At 46.1% G+C, this 20,300-nt stretch overlaps 1 protein-coding gene across 5 annotated transcripts in view; it reads left to right on the top strand.

The window, feature by feature from the left end:
- Positions 1 to 20,300, top strand: part of nrp2a (neuropilin 2a) — a 54,071-nt gene that overhangs the window by 21,903 nt on the left and 11,868 nt on the right. For 3 of the 5 annotated variants that reach the window (XM_029449352.1, XM_029449369.1, XM_029449377.1), the window contains exons 4-13: positions 2,630 to 2,860; positions 4,291 to 4,446; positions 5,022 to 5,191; positions 5,812 to 5,967; positions 12,065 to 12,209; positions 13,741 to 13,916; positions 14,157 to 14,336; positions 14,423 to 14,567; positions 18,943 to 19,020; positions 19,233 to 19,337. In XM_029449352.1, the coding sequence (XP_029305212.1) occupies positions 2,630 to 2,860; positions 4,291 to 4,446; positions 5,022 to 5,191; positions 5,812 to 5,967; positions 12,065 to 12,209; positions 13,741 to 13,916; positions 14,157 to 14,336; positions 14,423 to 14,567; positions 18,943 to 19,020; positions 19,233 to 19,337 (1,542 nt within the window). Of the gene's footprint in view, positions 1 to 900; positions 997 to 2,629; positions 2,861 to 4,290; positions 4,447 to 5,021; positions 5,192 to 5,811; positions 5,968 to 12,064; positions 12,210 to 13,740; positions 13,917 to 14,156; positions 14,337 to 14,422; positions 14,568 to 18,942; positions 19,021 to 19,232; positions 19,338 to 20,300 lie in introns of those variants that run through there. The other 2 variants (XM_029449387.1, XM_029449360.1) reach the window with 2 other exon arrangements.

Here is a 20,300-nt window from a genome sequence, read left to right as displayed (position 1 = left end):
GCCCCCCAGCGTCACACACACACACACACACACTCTTACCATGACCTCCCCTTCTTTGCCAGCATCCCTTGCCAAATGGCAGCTCATGGTGCGATGCAAGCACCAACCGGGGCCCTGCTCAAGGCAAGGGTTGACGGAGGGAGGTAGTAAAGAGGACTTGTTTTCAGCATGTTCATATACTGTGAACTAATGAGCGCTGACGAAGGTACTCATGCATACGAAAACACGGCTGCACACCCAAATATATGAACACAGCGTTGGCACGTGGCAGCGGCAGAGTGTGTGAAGCAGCTATTTCGTGTGTGTCAAATACACAGTAGTGTGTTTGGAGGCGATGGAGTCAAGCTGTGCTCAGATTGAAGGTTTCGGCAGCGAGACTCCAGACTGCTGCACAGTGACCCACTAAGAAACAAGGCCAGTGTGTTACTGGGTCTCACACATACTGTGAAGCTATCACACACACCTTCAGACACATACAGACTCACACGGAGAGGCAAACATGCCGGCAGCAAAAGATACACATGTGAGGACGCTTCATAAAAGGCATACACATGCAAATGTTTCATTATCACGATCATGTGCATCTAACTGCTTTTATGGATTCATAGCATTCGTGTTTACTCCAATTTATGCTGTTCAGTTACTAACTGTAGACACACACACACACACACACACACACACACACACACAAAAACACCCTTATCACCACAGCGAGGTGAGGTCATCCGTTTGAGGGGATATCGCCGGTAGCTTGCTGTTAATTACCGTCATATTTCAACATGCCTAGTTCTGTGAGTGTGTGTGTTGTGTCTGTGTGTGTGTGTGTGTGTGTGTAGGCAGCCAGGCTCCTAGCATGAAGGCAGATGATCCACGGCATGTTTTGATGTTGCAGCGTGTATGGGAGTCGACACACAAGAGCTTGAGTGCTGCTTTTAACATGTGGGGGAAGATTTCATACGTTTGTGTCAACATCTTCAGTACAACATCGATAGACAGGCAGGTACATACACGGGCGTTGTCAACACATTAATGCGTACATGAGTCGAGGAAAATACAGGACAATTGGCATTAAAATAGATCAAACAAGAAAAACAAAGCGAGAGAGGCACAGACAGTCTCCTGAGGTTGTTTTCCCTCTTTCTCATCGTGATTGGGGTCAGCGTTCTGCCATTAACCAAGTGTAGACAGGGGAGGGCCGGAGCAGCCTGTCGACCCCTCAGCTTTTATAGGGCTGTCTGATAATAAGGACTGGTGCCTTGGAGGAATGCTGCAGAAGGAATGCGATGTTAACATGTCTGTGCTCCCTAAACGCTGCCTTTTATAAATATGTATCTGGGTATCAAACGCTCCCTGGCAATTGTTTGAGACAATCCAGGGCTCCTGGATGTAACCCCACTTTCCCAGGTTTGAAATCCACCAGAAAGATCCTCCCTTGAGTCTCTTCAACATGGCCTCCCTATCTGCTTTTCCACCACATGCAATGATGGGAAAATACTACACGAACAGATTTTTTCTTAGTGCTAGTTATATGCTTGTGAGCGTCTTGGCAGAGGGAAATGGAATAAAACATGTTTGCTATCAGCGTCCACACAAGAAGAGAGCAGTGATTGAGTTAAACAAAGACCTAATGAGAAGTCTTCTGACACGTAGATATTTGCTCTCCTGGCAAACGTTAAATAGATAGAGACACAGAAAGACTAAACAGACTTGTTTACAGCCTTCATAAATATAGAAACGTCCGAGGTGAGTGTGAAAAGGACAGAAAAGTTTGTGAATGGGGCTGTGTGCGTGACATTAGTTTGAAGTATATTCAAACTAACCATTGATGTGCCACTCCATAAACACTCGGCCGTGACTCAGGCTCCCCAGTGGGGCGTGGAGCAGTGGCTGATGGGTAGATGATCTGAGCCACACAGCTGCCGCCGCTCAAGGTGAGCCGCCCAGGGCGCATAAATCTGCATGGCTAATGAGGAGCCACCGCAATGGGCCCACTTAGAGCCATTACACAATGTTTGTGATGTGTGTGTGTGCGTGTGTGTGTGTGTGTGTGTGTAAAAAATAACAAGAGGTGAAGAGAGGGTGTTAGAGAATATTTGTTTTGAGTATATAGAATAGAGCAGGAGTCAGTCAACTCTTCTTAGCCTTGCTTAAGTGTGTATCATTGAGTCATATTACATAACGTATGAGGAGCAAGTCTTTAACGGGAGCAATAAAGCTGTCAAGCGTATAGTATTACTACTTTTCGGAGATTAGAATAGATTTTTTTCTCACATCTTTATTGTTTTTAACACAGAAGTGGTTAAAAATGTTGGTGCTTTTGTGTCAAACACAGAGCTATTAGCCTGCACAGATCAGAAGCTGCAACGTTACGTACGCCCACTTGAGCATTTGCTCACAGTGTATTTTCTCCTTCATCGGTGATCGTCAGCCCTGTGTGTGTTTGTGTGTCTCACCACCACAGCTACTGTATATTCCAGCGTGCTGTCAGTGATGAACGACTCTCTGCAACACCCTCTGCAAGTCAGATGAGATATCCGAGTGTGATCAATTGCTCACGCCCGTATCTTCTGCTAATATGAACGATTGCTTATTCCTTTCTAAATATCCTTTTATCCTTGTATCCGCACAGGGTCGGAATTCTGCTTCCGCAACTTCACCAGCTCCTCCAGCATGATCGAGTCTCCGGGCTTCCCGGATAAATACCCTCATAATCTGGAGTGCTCCTACATGATCATCGCCCCGCCCCACATGGACATCACCCTCACGTTCCTGACCTTTGACCTCGAGAACGATCCCCTGCTGGTGGGAGAGGGCGACTGCAAGTACGACTGGCTGGACGCGTGGGACGGCTTGCCGCAAGGTGAGAGCGCACGCACACACACACACGCAAATCACACGCACACTGACTCACCACGCTGGATAAAAGCCTTATACACTCACTTGTTAAGGTGCGTGGAAACACATGCTGAGAAAATGGTTCTGGGTATAACACACACACATCACTTTCATATCCACATTCAGAACCCCACACAGACTCACACATTCCCACACAGACATTTGCATACCAGTCTTCAATTTCCCGTGCAGCCATAGCTCTTTGATGTCAGCCTTGCCTTACATTTCTTCACATTACATAGAGGAAACATTATTTCACACGGTAAGCTGAAAGTGCCTCGACACCCCTAAGGAGCAGCCCTTTCCCATGCCCCTCTTCCCTCTCCATAATAACACCCTTCATCACCCCCTTCCTATTCCCCCTGTCCTATCTCCTTATCACCTAGCGCTTCCTTCCTCCCCCGGGCGAGTGAGAGTGATGGCTGCGATGCATATCTGTTTGCATCCAATAGGAGGTGCCGAGCATTGCGAAAGTGGCCTATCAGCGGGGATCAGGAAGTGGCGAGGAAAAAACATTTTAAGGGATATTATCAAGGGCTTTGATAGTGACCGCCACAGGGTACTGTTAGTTGCTGTAGTGCTGATGAAAAGCACATTAGTAGTGGTGAGTGGTTCACTCCCCACCTCTCTCTTGGTCACTTTCTTTCCCCCTTTTCTTTTTTAAATATGAAGCAAAGAAGTGAGGACTTGCTCTAATTATTCTATTTGCAGTTGCTAAAAAGGGATCCAAGTGGATTTAAAATTCCAATTATAGCATTGAATTTGGGAGCTTTGATAGCTGAAAACAATTTATACCATTCAAAGTTGAGAATTAGGAGGAAATTAAAATGTAACCCAGTTCCAGTGAGCCGAGTCCTCGGGCATGAAAGAGGGACGGGGAGACAAGACGGAAGGGTGAAGAATTTGGTGTCTGGTGAGGGAGCTACCCTTGAGACTATAGTAATCCTCACTGGTGTGTGTGTGTGTGTGTGTGTGTGTTTGCAGCTGATCCCAGTACAGCTTGCATTAAGGCGGGGATTCCAATCCCCCTGCTAGGCCCTGGCTGAGACACACATGGCAGATGGAGGGATGGACAGGAGAGAAAAGGGAGAGAGAGAGGAATGATGGGAGAAAGAAATGTGGGGGAAGCATGCTGTGACTCATTAGACAACGCTTACTGAAGCAGCTTGGCCACTGAAGCAGCCTTTGCGGTGTTGGATTCCTTTTCCTTCAGGACACGCTGTAGGATCGTAGAGCAAAAGCAATAAATGCAAACAGAGACTACTCGATTCTTCTAAATAAAAGCCGCCCTACTGTAAACCTTTAGTTCAATATCACCTTAAAAATGTATCTGTAGACAGCAAATGAATTACAATATAAAACACGCTCATCAATTTAATTCCTATGTGTCTGCAGTGTCTCCTCTGATTGGTCGGTACTGCGGGACGAAGATCCCTCCGGAGATCCAGTCGTCCTCCGGCCTGCTGTCCCTCTCCTTCCACACTGACATGGCCGTGGCCAAAGACGGCTTCTCCGCCCGATACAACATGACGCTCAAAGAAGTCAGCGACTGTGAGTTTGAGATGACTTTAAGCGAGTGTGTGTTTGTGTGTGCAAACGCTCTCTGTGTGGGTCTATTTTCTCCCTTTCAACAGCTTCTTCTCAGTCATCTCTGCCGACACTCATCTTTCTTTCTTCATCTTTCACTCCTCTTACTCTCTTGATCTTTTCCGCTTTACCTACGTTAATGCTATTTTAATCTCAGAGCTCTCTCTCACCCCTCTCAGTCTATTTTGATCTCTCCTAAGAGAGCATGGTTTCTCAGAAGCAGAGTCATACTATTTTCTTTTAGAATATAAATGAGCTTCACCTCAATTTACATTTGCTCACCTGTTGGGCTGCTTTCTGTCTCCCTTTGCCCTTTCTCTGTCTGGATTTATCTTTTTGTCTCTGTCTATAAATGGTATAATATGCTGCTTAGATCTTCCCTCTCTCTTTAATAAAAGTTATTGCATCTGTCATCCATTCTATTCAACTCTCCTTCCTTTCTCTCATCCCTTATTTTCCATCTCTACTGTAAAGCCACGTCAACAAATACACTGTTAACGCTCTGCTTTCTCCATCTGCTCATCTCTTTCTCCCACCAGCGTTCCACTGTAGCATGGCGCTCGGTATGGAGTCGGGGAAGATCAGCGACGATCAGATCACCGCTTCGACCACCTTCTATGACAACCGCTGGTTGCCGCGCCAGGCCCGCCTCAACAACGTCGACAACGCTTGGACGCCTTCAGAGGACAGCAACAAGGAGTACATCCAGGTCTGACAATGATAATAACTCCAGCTGTGATGTGACCATAGAGACCACACAAAGAGAAATGTGAATCGGCATTACAATTAGTTTCAGGGATGTTAGTATCGAGGAGAACAACAGGAGCACAGCACACATCTGAAAGGAAAAGGAGTAACTGTGAACAGATGATAAGGAAGTGCTTCCGCGCTCTCTGCTGTCTCCAACACACACTGGCCCACGCGTATGCATGCACACGTGGACACACACACAGGCGCAGAGGATAGCGGCGAGAAGCCCGTGATTGATGAAGGTGCTCTTCAGGAATGCATCCGAACACTACGCCATTGATCTTTGCCTCCAGCCTTCCTCCTCTTACACACGACAATGCAAAGATACACACACACATGCACCACCCTAAGCTCCATCAGCAGCAGGCCACAGTTGGTGTCCATCCCCTGCTGTCTGTATGACAGATAGACACAGCAGCTGGTCTGTCTCTGTTATCTACATCAGCCCTGAGCAACATAAATCCCTACAGCAATCTGCACCGTCCTCCGATTCTATTCTTTTATAATCTGTTCTAATCTCTTCTATTAAGAAATGAGTTTTAAATGCATGTTTTAATTCTGTTTTGCTCCTTTTTCCAGGTCGACCTTCACTTCCTGAAGGTTCTGACGGGCATCGCCACACAGGGCGCCGTTTCAACGGAGACACAGAAGTCCTACTACGTCACTACCTTCAAACTGGAAGTCAGCACCAACGGGGAGGACTGGATGGTGTACCGGCACGGCAAGAACCACAAGGTAGGATTTCACATTCACGTGCATACTGTGCACGTCCAGCAACATGCGTCTATTTGCTATGAACAGTGTCTGAGAACAGCCTGCATTAAAAAAACACGTTCCTCATCCAGGAACTTGTAGTTACAAGCTCCCCTTTCTCTAACCTTTATACTACCATCACAATGTTTTCCAACAACAGAGGCTGTTGTGTGCGTCTCACAGCCATATCAATACATGGAACATTCCTGAAGGAGTCGTTCCCCTCGTAGGCCTGTTAATGAACCTGAGTCATGACCCCGGTCATGAGGTAGAGAACGAGGGAATTGGAGGGAGGAAGAGATAGAGATATAGAGAGAGGAGGGAGAAGCTGACAAACAAGAACAATGGAGTCCTCTATGTGCCCTTATCTGGGCTTGCTATTCATCATCTCTCTCACACTAACGCGCACACACACACATAAGCACACACCTAGGTTTGTGGAGTCATACCAGGTGTGTGGACTGAGCAAGTTTTGGCTTTTAAGAGACTCATAGCAACATCATTTTCTGAAATTGATGGAGCTTGTGAGTAAGTCTGGGGACTTGTGTTTGAATGTATATACAGCGCAGGTCGTTGTTGTGACCTACAGTAAGCCCGTCTCAAGGGGATTTGAACTCGCTGTTTTCTGGGTTAAGGTCACTGTGGATTGCATGCGGAAAAATAGAGAGGGGCGAGGGTGGGCTTGTGTGTGTGTGGAGGGTTAATCCACTCACTTATCCACACAGACTGGGGGCCCCCTTCTGTGTGTGCCGGTGATTAGTTTGGGTGGGGCTGGCGGGGGGGTATTTGATGTGGAGATTATTGAGGGAAACGTGGATTTGACTTAAAAAGTCAACATCTGTGCCATTTATTAGACTCCCCCTCTCCTTACACATGCACACATACAAAATCCACAGACCCCCCCCCCCCCCTTTAAAATAACCTCTGGCTGATCTCTCTGTCTGGAGATCTGTGCGTGCATATGCATATGATGTGTGTGTCTGTACCGTGTAATCTGAGTCCACTAATCTCGTCTGAGAAAAAAACAAAACTGTTTAGACATGGACTCAGACAGATGCATCGGCCTGCATTTGGGAGAGATGCTGCTCGTACGAGTGGTCGCTTTGAACATCTGAAAATTGGTTATGCTTGCAGCTTTTAAAAGTCCAGTCGGAAAATGAAAGATCAAAAAACGGATAGCAGACACATTCGACTCAACGGTCCGTGAGCGCGTTTTAAGAATGGAACGTTATATTTTATATGTGAGATGTAGACAGAATTAAAGATACCATCTGTGTTTGGTGATCATAAAGCAAATATGACAACATTCTCTTGAATTGTACTTCAAATCTACAAAGATTTATTGCCCGTTCTCATTCTCTGCTGTATAATATAGAGATCTCCGATTACGTTGGATAAAAGTTTCTCTTTGTGTTGTCGCCGACCACAGCGGTGACGGTTGGATTGGATTCAGGAATAAAACTTTTGAGTCGCACTCAATTCGCAGTCATGATTTGAGCTGAAGCTGAAGAGTTCCCCGTACTCTTCGCTTTCCCTAGGTCCGCCTCTGTCACAGTAGAGTCTTCCGTGACTGCTAATCCACCTGTCTTGTTGACAAACTCCCAGTTTGCCCGTCCTAAGCCCCCCAAAGAGCCCTTAAGTGGTTGAAACTGAATTCTCATCAGGGGGTCCCGTAATGACTGGGATTCGGTTCTTTTAATTGTAATTTAACAGTGAGCTGGAAGCTAATGTGTCTTTGGAAGAGTGCATGTGACGCTGGTGTTTGTGGAAGGTTGAGCCATCATGAGTGTGTCTTTGCTTCCGATATGAATCACCCATGAATAAAAGGATTGGCTCGGCAGTTCTTGCCTCACCGTGTTTGTTTTTTGGGGACAGCGTGTTACGATTTATTGTTGATTTGCCAAGATTTGTGTTCTTATTTGCCGTGTTAACAAAGAGTGACGGATTTAATGCCAATAAAGATTATTTGACAGAGAGAGAGAGGCGGAGAGAGAGAGAGAGAAGCTGGCATTGTTGGAAACGGTGCTTTTTTTTTGTGTGGAAAGAAATATAAAGTGCTGTCGGAAGAGAAAAGCACCAGCACTGCAGATTGCAATCACCTCAGTCACACCAGCAAACAGGCTTTGTGCACATGTGTGTGTGTGTGTGTGACTCATTTTTTTGCACACCACACACTTTCAGTTTGACACCCATGTGACTTGTTAATTCTAAATCACACTTCTCACATATGCACCTCATTACCTGATGAGATGCGAGCACACTTAGGAATTGCATATCTCACACATAGATGTACACACACAGTGATTTTTTTTGTAGCGGTACCGCAGACACACACGTGCACTAAACAAAATCACATTAAAACACTGTCATCCGTCTGTGAGGAAAATCCCATCAGCCCTTGCACTAACCAAGCATTGTGTTACTGAACAGCATTGTGAGGCCGTGCTAAAACACACACACGCACACGCACAAGTAACCTGGGAGAGACAGAAAAAACGCCCACACAGCATTTTAGGTCATCCTCCATCACGCTGTCACACACCCTCATACAGACACACACTTTCAAGCTAATACATAATACATACATAATTCTGCATACACACTTTGACAGAATTTGACATAAGGTGTTGTAAGACAATTTCTAAGACAATCACTGCCTCACATACACACACACACACACACACACACACACACACACACACACACACACACACACACACACACGCTGTTAGCTCTTCTTAGAGCCAGTAGTGGAGAGCGGCCAGCTGGAACCAGTTCCTACTGTCAACATCTTCATACTGAGAAGGAGGGAGGGAGAGAACGTCTGGAGCAAAAGGGGGGGTAATGGCTAGAAAGAAATAGAGAGACAGAGGGAATAACTAGAGCAAGAAGACAGGGCTCACGAGTGTAATGGACAGAGAAAGAGACTGGGATCGAGGGAACAACGCGGGGATGAAAAAGCGGCCGGGAAAGGAATAATGTCTTGTGCAGAGCTCGCTGCGTCTCCCTGTGGTGCCATCAACTTGAAGGAAAACACTGGCAGGGAAGGAGACGTGTGCCAAAAGAACAGAATTGAGAGAGAAAGAGAGAGATGGTAAATGAATCAAGCTATGATCTATACATCTATCTACACCTCGTTTTACCACAGAGCACATTCTTTTTGCTCTAACAAGACACACGTGCTTGTTTTTTTACTCTATTTGCTGATCCAGAGCTTTAGATATTCAGAGAGGGTTTTTGCTATAACACACATCTTTCACGGTGACCTCGTTCTCCGGAGAGTTCATCAATAGTTAAATACCCGTGGTGCCTGTGTCCCGCAATGTCCACACACACGAGTCTGGCCGTCACATGCTGCTGCGTGTGTGTGTGTGTGTGTGTGCAGGGCCTCGTTATATTTTCATGACTCTCCACACTAGGAGACACAACATGACAACGTTAATTATTCAGCCCACCTTTCCTGCACGTCACGTGACGAGGCTCACATAGACATACACAAGCACAATAAACATGCCAGTCGTCGGGCAGATTACAGCGGCGGCCCAGACAACAGACTGGCAGCTTGCCCGTCTACAACACCAGCATACATTTGAATTCATGTCACATTTCTAGTTAGTCAAAAAGTAACCACATTATTGACAAGTTGGTCAATGAGCAACCATCTGCTTCCTCAAGCCGTTGATCTTTAACCTTGGTAGAAACGGGTCAGGGGTGAAATGAGTGACCTCTCAGGTAGCCTGACAATAGATGGGAGGAAGCGGAGGAGACAGAAGAAGCTAAGAGCCGACTTCTCCTCGTCTTTGTCTCTCTCCTGTCTGAGTTGCTTCTCTCTCCTCTCACATCCAAAGGTAAAATGGAAAGAGCCTCTTGAGAGCCGGTTCTTATTGAAGAAATAGTTCTTTTCTGTCAGTAATGTCGGCCTATATATCTCTGCTTTTATCCAAAGATGAAAACAGAGGAAAGCAGCTGGAAATATTGTAATGCACCCGGCTAATGGCCTTTTAGTCGTGGCGGACATCTCGTACCATTGGAACATTTCTGGGAAGTTGTAGTGGAGAAATATTTCAATATTTTAGTGTTTTCAGACTCTGAATAATGAAGTGTAGGAAATTCCATTGAATTTAGCCGTTTGGCCTCATTAACACTTGGATTGAGTATTTCCTGTTTTGGTGATGAATCAGTTTGTTGTTCTGTCCTTCCTACTCACCACCGCTCCCTGCCTCCTCTTCCACATTCCTCATTTAGTTATATCTGCTGCCCTCCGTTCAACCTCTCCTCTCTCACCTGCCTCCTCCCCATCTGTTTTTAACTATTCTTCTGAGGACTCTTCCTCCCTGCAGTCATTTTTCTTGTTTTTCTTGTCCTCTTTGTCTTCCCTCCATGCTGCTCTTTGTTTCATAGACGCAATATCTGGGAGCGGTAGAGATGTGTCGGTTGTATGCGAGGCTAGCCCTCCGCCATACGCTCTACTTTATGTGAGCATGCGTGGGTGTTTACATAACCCCCATAAGAGCCCACATCCACTGTTTGGCCTCTTAGGTAAACACAACGGCTGTCTATCCTCAATCCAGCAGCAGATACAGCAGAGATAGACCCGCTTATCTGTTCAAACACTCACACAGCTTTGTATTACCAGTGTCAGCTGCACTTGATTAAATCAGGCCATGCCCAAAATCAAATAAAACCCCTTGAGTCGGATTTTGAAGTCATATCTCTCATATTCCCACTGGTTATGGAATTTTTGGAAAATCATATCATTTTTTTTTTTGGAGGCATGCGCCAGACAGGGAATTTTACAATTAGGTCACTTTACACCCAGTAGTGGCAGAGAGATATGTTTAACTCTAATTGAAATCACACTGTTTATGACTTATAATAAGAACAACATTATGAAACGTTAAGGCTAAGGGAGCGTGCTTTGGTTTGATCATCCTCTGCTTGGAGTAGAGTAAAAGAAAAGTCATGTAGGGATCGTTTTTTTAAAGAAATGATGCCTTTAATCTTTAATTCAGCTGCTTGTAGCACTTGTCTTTCCGCTGTGCGTAGTGGCCGTGATGTAAGTCGAATATCTGTCAACGGCTCCGCTATCAGCCAGCCAGCCCGGTCGACCACAGACAGATAGAGTGAATGACACTTAACAGTCACTCAGTTAAAAGACACTGCGTCTGCTTGTGTAGGATGTGTGTGTATGTGTGGGGGTTCATGTGGTTTCCTGTGTCTTTGTGTGTGTGTGTGGTTTCAGTTTGTAGCCACCAACAAGAGGAAGAAAGGCAATAGGGGTGAGAGAGGATGTGTGCAGAGAGAGATATAAACGGTTTTGAGGAAGACATTTAAGGAGGAAATGGATGGAGGTGTTGAGATATAGGGATTCAGAGTGGAGGGAAGAGGAAGTTATTTATAATTATAATCTCTTTTGACGCAATAAGGAAGGAAAGACTCTCTGTCATTGAATGTCTCCATCCAACGCCCTCGAGCATCTCAGGACTGTTTTGGGCTTTTCTGCCCTAAACAGGAAGTAACATGACCACCCTGGTTACATTTGCATTCCGACCCCTGCTGCCCCACCCCGCCGCTTAAGAGCAAATGGAAGGAAGGGAGTGTTCGGAGAGAAGAAGTGAATGTTGATGCTTTGGGAAGTTCATTTCACTCACATCCTGCCCACCTGGACAGACTTCCTGCGTGTCTGACAGCCAATCATGTTTGGACGTGTCAGGTCACGTCTCCCACAGCTTCCTATGGCCACCAGCATGGAGGTGTATGGCAGTTGGTGTGTGTCTGTGTGTGTGTGTCTGTGTGTGTGTGTGTGTGTGTGTGTGTGAGAGAAACCCTCATCCATCGTCAGGCTTTCCCAGCCTCCCAGCGCCGAACCTTTGACCCTAAAACACACCGACAGCTGGGATGGTGACATTGGATCCATGTTTGGGTTGTCTCTGCTTTGTCCGGCCTGCCACTGTGTGTGCGTGTAGCCAAGCACAAGTGTGTGTGTGTGTGTGTGTGAGAGAGAGAGAGAGAGAGAGATAAGCACTCATACCGGTATGAGCAGTACATCTCCTTCATACAATTACCTTTGTTTTCACAGATTTTCCACGCCAACACAGACCCAGCTGAGGTCGTTCTGAATCGGGTCCCACAGCCAGTTCTGGCCCGGTTTGTTCGTATCCGACCACAAACCTGGAGGAACGGCATCGCCCTGCGCTTCGAGCTCTACGGATGCCAGATTACAGGTGTGTGTGTGTGGGCGTGTGCGTGTCACAAGTTTAGACTTTTCTAACATTTATTTTGCCTGAAGAAAGTTGACTTTGAACCTCAAAGTGAGCATCACATGTCCTCTTCAACGCCCAAAAGATCATCTTCAAGAGGCCTTAACCATAAAAGCCAAGAACACACACACTTACTGGCACACACTCACTCATACATCTGTATGAGACTCGTTCCCACACTCCCCCCTGCTATCTTTTAAACATAGCGAGCTTCGGGGTAATTAAGGAAACTTTTACTCCACCAGTGTCATTTCACTCAACTTCTTCTCAGCGCTCGCTTTCTGTCTCCATCTCCCCCCAGCGACGCCTCTTTCCCCTCTCGCGGTTTTACGATACTCTTTCGATGTGTCCTCATTGCTCTGTGAGCTCCTCTATATTGAGAAATGAGTCCCGATCAATCATTCATGGCTCCCCGTTCACTCTTACATCACAAACTGTGATTCGCTTCAGCCTCAACAGCTGCTATTGAAATAACTGTTAGCTCTTACAGCACAGGTACATCCACACAGCTTCTAAATATAGCAGATGACCTCAAAAACCGGCGCACCCTTTGAAATGTACACAGACACCACTCCCCAGCACACACACACATATACACTTCCTATGCCTTTTTATTTATTATTTACATCCTCTGCTTTTGCAGTGATATAACAGCATGAAACTTTGATCTGTGTTCTCTTAAACCGTCAGCACAACTAACATCTCCACATCTCCCTTCCTCGTGGCCTTTCTCTCTACCTCTGTGTCTCCTCCTCCCTCGATCCTTCCCTCTCCCACTGTTTGCCTCTTTAGGAGCCTCGTCTCCATCATCTTGCTCTCCTCCCAGCTTCCCCGAGCCGTCATCCTCAGCTCTCTTTCCTTTTTTACACTCTCTCCGGTCTCTACTTCCCTGCCTCCCGGTTCCTCGTATTATACCTCTCTTATCCCCTTAATCCTCATTTCTCTCTCTCACATACTCCCTCAGCAAGTTACTTTCAGTGCTACTCGCTCATCCATATCTGAATGAGTTTCATTTCCAAGTGCTTTTGCATGTACGTGAACATTTTCTCTGTCAGTGAATGAGCATGAAATGTGTGCAGCGCAGCGAAAAGCCCAAATCTATTGTCGAGAATATAAAGACACAATAACATATTTAAAATGTATGTGTGAGATTTGAATGCAAAGCAGGGGAGTTAACGTATGCTTTTATCTCACTAATGGCGGTGTAATTGCGTATTTAAGATGAAGCAATAGTGCTGCACTGCACGTCTCTCCCCCCTCCCCAACTCTTCAGTGTCTCCCCTCACCTTCTCCTCTTTGCTCTAAACTCTTAATGCTGAGTGGCCAGTAGTGCAATCCTGTGGTGATGCTTAACAGCTCCCAGGCGGTAATTTGTGTAACAGCATGAGTGTATGTTAGGTCGTCGCTGAAACCTCTCCATCAACCCCCCCCCCCCCCCCCCCCCGCCCGAGGTGAAGGTTAAACTTATCTCTGCCCTCTCCGCTTTCCACTCCAGATGCTCCGTGTTCAGACCTGCAGGGCCTGCTGTCCGGCCTGCTCCCCGACGCCCAGATCTCGGCCTCCTCCAGCAGAGATATGGTGTGGAACCCTGGGACCGCCCGTCTGGTGGCCAGTCGCTCCGGCTGGTTCCCCTCCCCTGCACAGCCGCTGGCTGGAGAGGAGTGGCTTCAGGTACAAGATTTTAAACATTGTTCATGCACTGTATTATGTTCTAGGGTTAGGGTTAGTGCTAAATATGCAAGACAACAGCCAGTTATAGTCTGGTTGAGGTGTCATTTGTTTGCTATCCCAGTGAAAATATCATGTTTATATACAACAAGTAGTATCTTAAGTTCTGGCTTCATTACTGCAAAAACCATGTGTTGTTTTGTGCAGTACATTCAATATGCATTGTTTTAAATCTAACCTCAGGTGGACCTTGGAGTGCCTAAGACAGTGCGCGGAGTGATCACCCAGGGAGCGAGGGGAGGAGACGCAGGAAGTGGGGCGACCACAGATAACCGGGCGTTTGTCAGGAAATACAAAGTGGCACACAGCCTGAATGGAAAAGAGTGGTATTTCATCATGGACATCAAGACCAGCCTGCCCAAGGTGGGTGAGAGAGGAAGATACACAGGACAATTATGTGTTTGCAAAAAACCTCGAGATGACATTTTGTCTTTGTGTATGTTTGGCAGATCTTTGAGGGGAACACACACTACGACACCCCAGAGCTGCGTCATTTTGAGGAGATAGTGTCCCAGTACATCAGGCTGTACCCAGAGAGGTGGTCTCCAGCCGGAATCGGGATGAGAGTGGAGATACTGGGCTGCGACCTTCCAGGTAGGACGTTCTGCTGTATCTTGTATGACAGGAATTCATTTTGTGTATGATAATTTGCTGCCTACACCGTTCCGGGCTGAATTATTTGCCCAAGTGCTGTAATGAACTGATCTAACCAGAACTGAATGGACCTTGAGGAAGGTGCAGAAAAGTGAGGCTCGCATTAGATATGCATGAGCGAGACACTGCCAGAGGTGAAGAGACACCCAGTGTTGGCTGAGGAAAGGAAAGCACAGTGAAAGCTTGACCCTCAAAGGTTGTGGTTTTGATTTGTGTCTGACGTTGTTTCACCTGGGAAATATAAGTTAGTTACAACAAGTGTCCGCACCAGCGGGGAGTGGACAGGGTTCGGTTTAAAGGAATGCATCCCCGGAGAGAGAGAGAGAGAGAGAGAGAGAGAGAGAGAGAGAGAGAGAGAGAGAGAGAGCATTGGTTTGTGCACTTCCCAGCGTGGGCTGTTATCCAGATGTGAGGTAGTGCTGGAGAAACACACACATTCACCGGCACTCACACACATGTGGACTCTCACTGTTTACCACTCCCTCTGTGCCTGAACAGAATGGCTGTACAGCACAACATGCTCAGCACAAGCACACACACACACACACACACACACACACACAATAAACCACAGAAAGTGAGAAATGTACATGCGTACTAAGTGCTGATGAAGTGCACTGCTCTGTAGTTGAAGAGAGATAAAAGATTAGAGCACATCATCATTATTTCCACTTGTGCGGACAGTAACACACACTCAAAACCACGCAGTACGTGGCTCTTGTGCTATGGAAAATGTAAATAATAATAATAATAATAATAATAGAAAAGTAAGTGATGAAGCAATAATCTCTTGCTGCTCTAAATGCCTGGTCACTTTCTTCTCTGTACAGGAAACAATATGTTCTCCTATAGTCTGAACATGGCAGCAGCGACCACATTGAGGCAGAAGAAGCTCTCTCTCTCATTCCTACACATGGCTGCAGTTCTTTCTTTTCCCACCCTGAGGCACAGTGCGTGGGTCCATAAATGTTTCTGTTCTTCTTTTTCATTACCATGCCTCCTCTCCTTTCCTTTTCCTCCCCCTTCCTCCTCCTCCGTTACTCATCACTCGCACCTCTTTTCCATGCTCACTGCTGTTGGTCCTGACTCCTTCTGTTTCCCCCCTGTTCCTGCACAGCTGTCTCACACACACACACACATCCTCTACAATGACAGTTCTTTTTCCAAGTATTCATGCTCCAAAAATGAAAAATGTATGAGCTCTGGAAATAAATTTATGAGACTGTAAAATAAATGCAAAAATATCTTCTCTCCCTTCTTCCAGGAAGGATCATTTCAGTCTTAAGAGCACTGGATTACAGCTCTCACACACACACACACACACACACACACACACACACACACACACACACACACACACACACACACACACACACACACACACACAACTGTACTGTCAATCTCACGTGTCTCAGCTACGCACTGGCTTTGTGTGTGTGTGTGTGTGTGTGTGTGTGTGTGTGTGTCTGTGTGTGTGTGTGTGTGTGTGTGTGTGTGTGTGTGGATGAACTTTGATATGATCACTTAACCCCACCCAAAAGATTTTCAAAGAATGGCTACTTCTCTTTCCCATCATGTTCTTTTGGGGTGTGTGTGTGTGTGTGTGTGTGTGTGTGTGTGTGTGTGTGTGTGTGTGTGTGTGTGTGTGTGTGTGTGTGTGTGTGTGTAAGTGCCTAGGACTGCCAAGCAGAGATTTACAGAAAAGCTTTCTACATAATTGAATATTTTTTTCTCTTCTCTGACATATTGCTGAGTCAGATTCTTTCGGAGGGAGCAATGTCTTTTAGCAGAGAGCCCTTTCCACCCTGTCTATATATATATATGTGTGTGTGTGTGTGTTTTTGGTGTCTGTGTGTGTTGAAAAATAAGCATCTATCTCTGTGTATGTCTATGTGTATTTTTATGAGCGTATGTTTATGCATGCGCCGCTGCAGTGTGTATTTGTACGTGCCAGCGTGCACCTCCATTATCTATGCCGGCAGTTCCCCTGGGTCCAGTTCTAAGTGTTAATGTCTCATCTCGTGCATGATGATGACTTGCATCATCACCTGCAGCAGCAGACACATTATGTAAGCCAACACTCCGCTGCAGAGGGACTTTTCCTGCATTACAAGAACCCTCTGCTGCGCATGTACAGTACAGACCTGCCTCAGCACACACACACTCCTCACGTCAAGGACAGGGCTTAGGGCAAGGTAGGCAGGTCACATACGTTCACACACATTCTCTCTCTGTGTCACGTAAACATACACAAACGCGGTCCCATTCCCATTGCCCCCGACACTCCTGTCACACCCTGGAAAGGTCAGCACATTTACACTGTGACAAGGCCTGACCTTTTGAAAGCATCGAGTGCTCAGGAGCAGGGAAGAATCTTAATGGACTAGGTCGTGTGTTTTGTGTTTGTGTGTGTTTAGTTGTACACACACGGGACGCGTGTGTTCTCGCGGCCAGGTAATGTATATGCTTATTTTAACGGCCCCATTCCCAAGACTTGAGTGGAGGACTGAAAGGTTAGACTGAAATAGAAACGCAATCACAAAAAGTGAGCACAAAAGACAGAATGAAGAGGAGAAGGGGAACAAGAGATGCATTTGAAATTCGGGAGGAAGAGGGCCGCTTCCCTAGCCTCACCTTCCCAGTGGGCCGGCAGCAATAAGAGTCTCATTAGGTAGTTAATGACAGGCATAAAGGACGTGACATTAACGCTGGGTTAATGTCAGAAACCGTCGCCAGCTGGGGCCGGCCCTTTCATGCCTGCCATTTCTCCAGCTGGGGCGCCGTCGCGCTCATTTCCACAGGAAGTTCCTTTAAGCGGATCAATTGTGTATCACGCCGCGTTTGTTGCCCTTAGTGCCTTTCATAGTCTTTAAATGATAATGGTTGTCATGCAGAAAGACCAGCGGGACGCTCCCGTATTGCCACTAACAGCAGAGTAAAGTGTGGTGATGAATTTCGATGTTTGGATGCTTTTTGCGTTTCATTTTCCAACTAATGAGCTCACAGAGTTCGGATAGACCTGTTAGGGAAAGCTAACAAAGCAATATGAAATGTAAGATGCTTAATAATCTACTCATTTCAGGGGTCATCTGTAGCAATGGTTAAACAGCTCACACAGTTTATTCACATGATACATTTGGTTCTTCGGGTGAGACGTGACCCAAACCTCAGCGTAATCTCCCATAACACACCAGGGTTGACCCATCTGCTCCTGATAACACAGCGCTTTCTCCCTCTTCACATTCCAGCAGCAGCCTGCTCAACACATGTCTGTGTGTGCACACATGGGATGTGTTTTAATGAGCAACTTGTTATGCCATAGTGTGTTGTTTGTCTGTACTTGTGATACAGTTGTGCTTCAATAGATGTTGAGGACATTTCACTTGTTGTTTGCGTTCCCTTCTTCTGAGTGCGTATGAGTTACAGAGTGAGCGAGAAACTTGGTAACACACACGCAAAAATAAATGGTAGACGGAGTGTGTGTGCGCTGTGTCCTCCCTGACAGCCAGTGAGTAGTCCCAGAGTGTGATCACCCTGTCCAAGGTCGAGGGAAGTTTATTAAACTCATCCATCCATCAGCCTTAACCCCAGTTCTGTGTGTGTGTGACTCTGCATTTGTGGACATATGTGTGTGTGTGTGTGTGTGTTAGACTGATACTGACGCCTGAGCAACCAGACACAACATCTCGGGCTATGTGTGTCTGCCCTAATCTGTCTCTGACACTCTGGGTGGGATGACCGAGAGGAGACAGGATACGGGAGATAGAGTTAGTTTCGGACAATGACGTCACACTCATGCGCTTTAATTCACCCTTCATATACAGGATAATGAAACATGCTGTTAATGTGATGAAATATGGTCAAAAGTCGCTCCAAACAGCCGCACAACTTCTCTCAGTGCTATTATAGTGAACCTGAACTGAGTTTTTGCCATTTGCAGGGGAGCACAAGAAATCAGATTCTACAGAAGTCTATGAGAAAAAGACTTATTATGTGTGTTATTGTAACTGGCTTAATTTGCTATCTAAATCACTGGAATATAGACTCAATGGAAGGTTATTAGACGTGTCTGTAGACACTACACCTCATTACTTCCTCTTCCTTTCTGCCTCGGTTGCTTATCACTTCCTGTCACATCTGTGTATCCTGGTCCTCTCTCTCGTCTGCAACCGTGGAAGGAGAAATTCCACTTAAACGATCTCTTAAACAAACATTTGGTGATTAATGTGTCGTCTTCGCAGTAATCTAATGTCTGAGCATTGTTCCATGCATACACCCAGCTTTGACCTGAGTTGTGTTATGTTTGTTTTTGTAGAAATGACCACGCCGGCCGACACCGTCACACCAACTGTGCCCGACATTGACACCACAACTGCTGCCGTTTCGACTGCAGGTGAGTCCAGGCAACATGAGTGTTTAGCATGAGAAGATGTACTGTATTAATAGTGCTGTTAGGGAGCAGTAATAGAACTGATGGAAGCCTTTGAAAGAGCTGTATGACATTATGTAGAGAAGCTTTTAATGCTTCTTCATTTGAAATGATTGCTCATACCTGTGTGCACTCTGACTCTCTTTTTCCTTCCTCGCTGCTCTCCACCTCTCCAGTAGCCTCCTCTCCTCCATCAGACAGTGTTTGTGACTTTGACCGTGGCCTGTGTGGGTGGACGTATGACCCCAACGCCCCTCTGCTCTGGTCCCTGCACAGCCACGGTGAGTGTCCTCATCAGTCATGTGAAGATTCTGCGTGACTCACTGCCGCTGTCTGGTTAGCAGAGGGACTTACGCTTTTCTTATTGTAGCAAGAAGTTGTTGTTTTGTTTTAAAATTGGTCTAAATTTACATGTGCAGGTCTGGAGGATTTTACAAAACAATGCTGTTAGCAGCTCAGGCAGACTCTGGACATTTTCAAGTTTTATTTTGGGATCAGCTTCTCTGCTGCAGAGCTTTTATGTATGCAAGGAGAATTTCATTTGCACAAATGCATTACGTTTCTTTTATCAACTTCATTGAGTCTAGACACTAATTAAATGGAGTCATTCTCTACATTGAGTCCTTTTTCAATTTGATTAAAATAATTCCTTAAATTGAAACCGGTTTAATTTAGCCGCAACGTCGTCTGCCAGCCACGCCGCAATTTCAAGACACATAAAGCCTCACACGTGACACACAGCAGCTCTCCGCTCGCTCGCCTCTGTGTGTCAAAATGTGTGACGTGTCGGCAGGAAGGGGTTAAGACCCGGTAGCTCCAATTAAGTTCAGAGGAGGAGATTCCTAAGACGAGCAGTTATTCCCAGCTGTCCGCTACTGCCCCTCCATTACCGCAGGCACATCCCAGATGATGCTGTGTAGGCCTCCGTCTACTTAGACACTCCTTGAAGAAATAATTATTAATTTTCCCTTTTATAACATACCCGCGGATCAAAAGTGCAGCTTTTGGCGTGTTATTAAAAGCTATAGAAGAAGTATCCTGCTGGGTTTAAGAACTATTTATAATGTTTCATAGGCAGGGTAAGGGATTGTTATTCAACCTTGTTTTAAAATTCATTGGTTTCGAGCAAGTTTCCATGAAAGATTCAGCATCTCTCCAGCTGGAGAGAATTAAACAAGAGGTTCAGCATGTCCGCTTTCTTGTCAAATTTGTGATGTCACCTGGGTCGTGTTCGGCAGGGCAAA

This window comes from Cottoperca gobio, chromosome 2 (assembly GCF_900634415.1).
Source record: "Cottoperca gobio chromosome 2, fCotGob3.1, whole genome shotgun sequence".
NCBI lineage: Eukaryota > Metazoa > Chordata > Actinopteri > Perciformes > Bovichtidae > Cottoperca > Cottoperca gobio.
This window is presented reverse-complemented; position numbering and strand designations above follow the sequence as displayed.